The 7,651-nt window shown below is 41.7% G+C and overlaps 1 protein-coding gene across 1 annotated transcript; it reads left to right on the top strand.

Moving 5' to 3' along the window:
* The first annotated feature begins 2,215 nt into the window (after positions 1–2,215).
* Positions 2,216–5,216, top strand: LOC145497302 (uncharacterized). The gene has a single exon (XM_081477124.1). The coding sequence runs from the start codon at positions 2,285–2,287 to the stop codon at positions 5,183–5,185; it is 2,901 nt and encodes a 966-aa protein (XP_081333250.1). The 5' UTR covers positions 2,216–2,284; the 3' UTR covers positions 5,186–5,216.
* Positions 5,217–7,651: the final 2,435 nt, after the last annotated feature.

Below are 7,651 nucleotides of genomic sequence, written 5' to 3'. Positions count from 1 at the left end.
GGTGTCAAAAAACTACCGCCCAGGGTGTTCGAGTATCGCTGTTTCAAAAACTATGATAAAGATACATTTCTGAAAGACTTAAATTACGTTCCATGGTCTATTATTGAGAGCACAAATGACGTTAATGGTGCCTTACACCTTTGGGAGAGCCTTTTCAAAAGCGTTGCCGACGATCATGCTCCGATGAAGACAAAACGAGTTAAGGGAAAACAGTCTCCTTGGATTACGAAAAAGCTTTTAGAGATACGGCGTGATCGTGATTACCATAAAAAGAAGGCGCGAATTTTAAATTCCAAGTACAACTGGCAAATGTACCGAAAGCTGAAAAACTGTGCAAATCGAGAGGAGAGAAGGCTTAAATCGGAATATTATTGCCGTTTAATAGAGGATGCTAAAGGTGAAAGTTGCAGGATGTGGAAAGCGATCAAAGAAACTCTTCCATCTAATCGCTGTGAAATTAACGCAATCTTTTCTGATGGGAAATTGCAAACTGATCCTACAAGCATTGCCGAAACTTTGAATAATCATTTCTCAAGCATTGGCAAGAAGCTTGCCAAAGCCTTTAGCGGTGCTTTGCCGGATCAGTGCTTTGCATGCAGCTCAAATTTTTCTCTCCAGCACGGAACAATATCCTTTGTTGAAGAGCAGTTGAGTCAGCTGAAGATCAATAAGGCCATTGGACTGGATAACATCAGTGCTCGCCTGCTCAGAGATTCAGCAAGTGTACTCGCTCGTTCACTACGATATATCATAAACCTGTCCCTGGAAAGTGGCCGATTCCCATCTTCATGGAAATGTGCTAAAGTAACTGCGCTCTTTAAGCAAGGTGACAGAAGTGACAAAGATAACTACCGCCCGATTTCTATCCTTCCCACCGTCAGTAAAGTGATCGAGAGAGCTGTACATTCTCAACTTAATGGCTACCTTGCTTCCAATAACCTTCTTTTCGTTAACCAATTTGGTTTCAGACGTGGAAGATCTACCAGTCTAGCTTTAACTCAGTTTACCGATGGGGTACTAGGAAATTTGGACAAAGGATTAGTTAACGGTGTAGTGTTCATCGATTTAAAGAAAGCGTTTGATACGGTGGACCATGGCATTATGTTAAAGAAGCTTAAAGCCATAGGAGTAACCAGCACTGACCTTGCATGGTTTGACTCTTATCTTTCATCTCGTTGTCAGAAAACGGTCATTGGTCAGGTTTCGTCTTCGACTAGGAGAGTGACGGTTGGTGTTCCCCAAGGGTCAATCCTCGGCCCATTATTGTTTACCATCTACATCAATGATCTGCCCAACGTCCTTAAGAACAGCAGCGTTACCTTGTTCGCTGATGATACTGCTCTATACTGCTCTTCAGAATCAGCTTATAGATTACAGACCATACTGAATCGTGAGTTGGACAGACTAGCACAATGGCTTTTCGAGCATAAACTGACTGTAAATGTCTCGAAATCTAAATTTATGCTCATCGGTGGCAATAAGAAGCTGAATTCATTTAATGATGTCACTTTGTCAATCATGGATAGGAAGTTGGATAGAGTGAGTTCTTATCAGTATCTGGGCGTCATCATAAATGAGAATCTGACTTGGTCAGACCATGTAGAACACCTCTGTACCAAAGTGTCGCAAAGATTGGGTTTATTACGAAGAATTAAGTGTTTTCTTCCGAGGAACATCAGGGAACTTTTTGTTAAGACGACCATAATACCGTTATTAGACTATGCGGATGTTACATGGGGAGACAAAAACAATGTAATCCTGATGAATAAAATCCAAATACTGCAAAACACAGCTGCGAGGATTGTTCTTGACAAGCCAATGCATTCATCTGCTACAGAGGCACTCGTACAGCTCGGCTGGGAGAACATGAAGAGAAGAAGAAGTTTTCATCGCATGATTTTAATTTTTAAGGCCTTAAATGGTTTAATTGACTGGGATTTTAATTTTTGTAGTTTTAAAGATATTCATAGGTATAATACGACAAGTAAAGACAACATTTGTAAGCCTCAATCCCGTCGCTCCTGGGGACAAAAGCGTTTTATTTACAATGCTGTTAATGAATGGAACACTTTACCCGATGAAGTTAGGAACAGTATCAGTATTTTTAATTTTAAAAGTCAAAGTAGGGGTATTTCTTAATTTTTAATTATCATTTTTTTTTTTTTTACTGTTTTCTATATTTCTATTAGTACAATGGTTAAATGTTACTATTATTTTTAATCTACTATTTCTTTAGCTTTTGCGATTTTATTTTTGCAGGGAAATCCCAGGAGGCGCAGAGTTAATGAAGCAGATAGAGCAGAACGATCTAGACAATGTGAGTGTACCGGGGTGTCTGCCAGAGCACAATGTTGTTGATAAGCCATCAATGATCACTTGGGGCACACGGAGTGATGGCAGTCTCATTGTTATACCAACCTCCATCATAACAGATGCTTACAATGAGATTGTTACATGGAGAAAGAATGTTTTTCTGGTGCCATATGGTAAAACCGGAAAGGAATTTATTGATCAGGTTACATCGCACATTAATGACTGGACTAGCAACTCTGATCAACAGCACATATCCTTGAAAGCAGCCTTTGTCCTTTTGGCTGTTGCACTTCAAAAGCCAAGCCCGAAATCTAAGACAAAAGACCATCAGGATTTCTTATCTAAGCGCCTTGCGCTCTGGAAGGAAGGGGAAATCAGCAAGTTGCTACGCGAAGGTAGAATGCTTCAGGGGCGTATTGGAAAGCTTAAGTCATTTGATCAACCGGAAAAATCCAAGATATTTGCTAAGCTTGTGCTCGAAGGACAAATCAATTCATCGCTGCGTTTCCTTAGCGAAACATCAACAGGGGGCGTGCTGGAGCTAACGGATGACGTCATGGCCCAGTTGAAAGAGAAACATCCAAACCCACAACCAACAACGTTGGGCTCACTTCTCTTCGGGCCGATTAATGATGATATCCCTGAATCGGTGTACTCAGAGATAAATGGTGAGATGATAAGGGAGGCTGCGTTAAGAACAAAGGGATCAGGGGGACCATGCGGGGTTGACGCTAATGGTTTTAGAAGAATGATGGCTTGCAAATCCTTTAAACAGTCGTCTACAAAATTTTGCGAGGCAATAGCCACAATGACAAGGACTCTATGTACAACTTATATCGACCCTGCAACCATAGAGCCACTGGTGGCAAGCCGATTGATTCCCCTGGATAAAGGTGAAGGTGCAGTGAGGCCTATAGGGGTCGGCGAGGTGATACGAAGGATTATTGGAAAGTGTGTAATGAACGTTTCTAAGGGAGACGTGGTTGAGGCGAGTGGTGCACTCCAGCTATGCGCAGGTCAAAAGTCCGGCAGCGAGGCTGCTATACATGCTATGCATGCCATATTTGAAGCAGATGACACGGACGCGGTACTGCTCATCGATGCTTCTAATGCATTCAATGCACTTAACAGAGCAACTTCACTACATAATATCCGGGTTCTCTGCCCTGTAATTGCAGCATATGTCATCAATACTTACAGGAAGTCGGCACGCTTGTTTATTACCGGCGGCAAAGAGATCATTTCAGCTGAAGGAACAACACAGGGTGACCCACTTGCTATGGCCCTCTACGCCTTAAGTGTGCAGCCGCTGATCACAAGCCTGCAGGCGGCGTCCAGTATTAAACAGTGCTGGTTTGCTGACGATGCCTGTGGAGATGGCTCTGTACTGGAAATCAAGAAATGGTGGGATGTCCTCAACAGCCTTGGCCCAGTCTTTGGCTATTTTCCCAACCCCAAGAAATGTTGGATTATCTCAAAGCCAGATAAAGAGGCAAGCGTGAAAGAAGTGTTCAAGGACACGGCTGTCAATGTGACGGTAGAGGGACAAAAACATCTGGGTGCGGTGATAGGTTCACGGGAATATCTAGAGGAATACGTTAGCGAGAAGGTGACCAACTGGGTCAGCGAGATTACCAAGCTGGCAGAGTTTGCTCTTTCTCAGCCTCAAGCGTGTTATGCTGCTTACACCTTTGGCCTCAAGCACCGATGGACCTATTTTTTGAGAACTTTGCCTGATATTCAAGAATTATTGGAGCCTTTGGAGAATGCCATATCTAAGGTGCTCATCCCTGCAATTACGGAGCATAGGTGCACTCGGCTGGACAGGGACATTCTAGCATTGCCAGTCTGTCTAGGGGGGCTTGGCATGACAAACCCGTGTCTTGACGCAAATCTTGAGCAATCTTCCTCCGTCAAAGTTACCATCCCGCTGGTCCAACAGATCGTGGCTCAATCCCATCAGATGCCGGATGATTCTTTGGTCAAGCCACTACAACAGGCAATGAGGAGTGAGAGAGCAACGGTGCTCCAAGACAGGGCAGAGCATATCAGAGGGGTAGCCCCACAGAAAGTCCAACGGGCACTTGACCTTGCTGTGGAAAAAGGGTCATCTGTTTGGCTGACGGTACTCCCCCTTCGCGAAATGGGTTTCAATCTAAATAAGAGAGAGTTCCGCGATGCAATCAAACTGCGCTACGATTGGCCGGTCGATGATATCCCCTCCACCTGTGTATGCGGTGATGCTTTTACAGTGGACCACGCAATGATATGCAAGAGAGGTGGGTTCGTTACCCAACGTCACAATGAGCTGAGGGACTTAGAAGCCGAACTCCTGAATATGGTTTGTACCGATGTTGAGATTGAGCCTGTCCTGCAAGACATCTCGGGTGAACAGCTGGGAAGAGGTTCTAATCGAGCTCCAGATGCGAGATTAGATATTCATGCGCGCGGGTTCTGGGAGAACCAACGATCAGCATTCTTTGACGTGAGGGTTTGTCACCCTAATGCTGATTCGTATAGGGACCTAGAGCTCCAACAGATATACCGCAATCATGAGAACGAGAAGAAGCGTCTTTACGCGAGGAGGGTTTTGGATATCGAACAAGGAACTTTTACACCCCTTATTTTCACGTCAACAGGCGGCATGGGAAACGAGTGCCTGCAATACCATTCCAGACTGGCGCAGCTGATCTCCATCAAGAAAGGAGAACATTATGCTAAAACAATCTCCTGGATAAGAGCAAGGACATCCTTCGCTTTACTAAGATCCGCACTAATCTGCCTAAGAGGTTCAAGAGCTAGAAGGAAAGCCTTTTGTGACTTTAAGAACATTGATATTGACGTTGAAACCCAGGAGGGAGCCATTATGTAAACACTGTTGAAATAGGTTTTAATAGTTTATTTCCTTTACTTACTTTTACCTTGTATATACCTTATTTAAAAAAAAAAAAAAGTAGTAGTAGTAGTAGTAGTAGTATTAGCATTAGTTGTAGTAACCATGATATCATGACATATATGATATGACGATGATGATAATAATTTATTATTATTATTATTTTGATATTATTATTACTATTGTAATTACCGAAAACTTAAGGAACAACAGAATTTCTGAATTTTACCAGACACATGTAAGATTCAAGTTTGTATGGAAAAGTGCTCAATAAAGTTTGCTATTATTATTATTAATATTAAAAAAAAAATTATTATTATTATTATTATTATTATTATTATTATTATCGTCCTCACATAATGTTTGCTTATTATTATTATTATTATTATTATTATTATTATTATCATGTATTAAGCACCTTAGGGTTTTTTTGCTCTGATTCTGGTTTAGTTTCTCACTGAAAAACAATTATGTCAATTTTAGTGTCTCATCATTGTGCAAGTTGATATGCAACTCTGGTATGCAGTCAAACCTCTATAATGTTGCCAAATTTGCCACTCTCAGGGAAATGGCGAGTGGCTGCTTAAATAGAGGTTGGCCACTTAACAGGGGTTGGACATAAATTAGCACAAGGTGTGGTTAAAACTTCATTTTTTTTTAATATGGACAAGTTTGGTGTCTTGTGAGCAATGCTGCACTTTCCTTTCCTGCACGATCCTATGAGAGTTGTTGAGAGCAATGACATTGACACGACAGCGGGTGGGGGGGCTTTAAAAGGTTCTACAGTAGTGGAGATTCCCACTTAACTGAACGCATTTACAGCATGAAATGCCAAAGTGTAATTTATTTACAAACCGTTGCACCGTAAATTTTACGGTTGGCTATCCAGGGTTATCTCCAGGATCTGGATAATTATTAAAGAATTTGAATTTATCTTACCAAAGTGCATTTGGGCAGGGAACATTGTATGTTCGCCTCACAACTGCCTGACATCGCCTGAGAGCACGGCTACCTGGGTCCACGGTAAAAATCGCTTCCCGTATACGCCACCTCTGAACACACATTCCCCTACTTCGTAATGACCCAATTACGTACGTTTCGCCTGCATTTGGCATCACTTGAAGTACTTCACCAATAATTTCACAAAGTCTTGCATCTGAAATATCAGAGTAAGTGATTCTTGGACCAGTTGTGTTACTAACTGCCATGGAATACTGATGTCGCCTTCGTAGAATTGTTTTGTAAGAAACACGTGCTTCTTTGGCCACTTCTATCCAAACGCCATGAACATCATGTAATCCTCTGATTACCTCTTCGGGAATGTGAAATCTTGGCCTGCCTGGCCCTGTAGACTGTTCCACTGGACACGAGAATCCCATTTCCGAAGCAAAGTTTCTCCGTGTATTACACAAGTCTTGGACCTGATCATTTAAACCGTTGACTTCTTCATGGACCAAATCCAACAGCTGAATTTAGTCTTCGCTTGCGCTCTGTTGTTCGCATTGTAGAATAACGGATCTAATGACGTGGGCGTGATCATCTAACCTGCGCTCAAAATACTCTAAAACATTGAGATTATCACTGTGTAGATTTCGCTGAGCTTGACGAAAAAGCGAAGGAATCGAGTGAAGAAAAAAAGGCCTCTAAATCGTCCACCTCCGCCGCCATTTTGTCTAGTTGACTCCACTGGCCATTAATACAGTGGGCACAATAGCAGTAACTTCATTTAGATAGGCGTTAATATATTCGTCATAGCCGTAAATATTTTTTCGAGGTAGTCCTTAATATATTTGTAACAGTCGTTAATATATTTGTCACAGCCGATAATATATTTGCAATAGCCTTTCATATATTTGTCATAGCCTTTCATATATTTGTTACAGCCGTTAATATATTTGTCATAGCCTTTCATGTATTTGTCATAGCCCAATATAGTTATTAAAAATAATATAACTTGAATAACAATATTGTCCACTATGGCGCTTCATACATACTGCATGTCATTCAGATAGTATTCTACACTGGAAAAGGGTTAAAAAAAAAATCGGTGTGGATGAAAGTACCAATTGCTCAGAGCTACCTGATACCTGTGGCATTGAATCATGGCTTCAGTTACCATCATGCTGTTGGTGACTATGCCATGCTGTTAAAATGGCTTCCAGGGAGGCAAAGTAAAGTACCACCTTATGCTAAACACCAAGTTGGAGTTTCAGGTAACTGTAATCAAAATTGCATTTTTCATTGAGAAAATTATGGGTTTAGCAAGTAGTCTGTCCATTCGTGTTTTTTCTTTTTTTGTTCACTTATGCCCATTATGCCGGCTGGCATGTAGGGCAGCAACAACTATGGGGACAGATTGGGGACAAAACCGATCATTAAATTTCGTGTCGAAGCTTCTTAATCCCATGGAAAATTTCTCTTCGCGTCGTGGTGTTCCACTCTTCG

This window comes from Orbicella franksi, chromosome 9 (genome assembly GCF_964199315.1).
Source record: "Orbicella franksi chromosome 9, jaOrbFran1.1, whole genome shotgun sequence".
NCBI classification, from domain to species: domain Eukaryota; kingdom Metazoa; phylum Cnidaria; class Anthozoa; order Scleractinia; family Merulinidae; genus Orbicella; species Orbicella franksi.
This window is presented reverse-complemented; position numbering and strand designations above follow the sequence as displayed.

Excerpts from the sequence above, each read along its gene's own strand:
- LOC145497302 (XM_081477124.1), top strand. The coding sequence starts at position 2,285 with ATGAAGCAGATAGAGCAGAACGATCTAGACAATGTGAGTGTACCGGGG.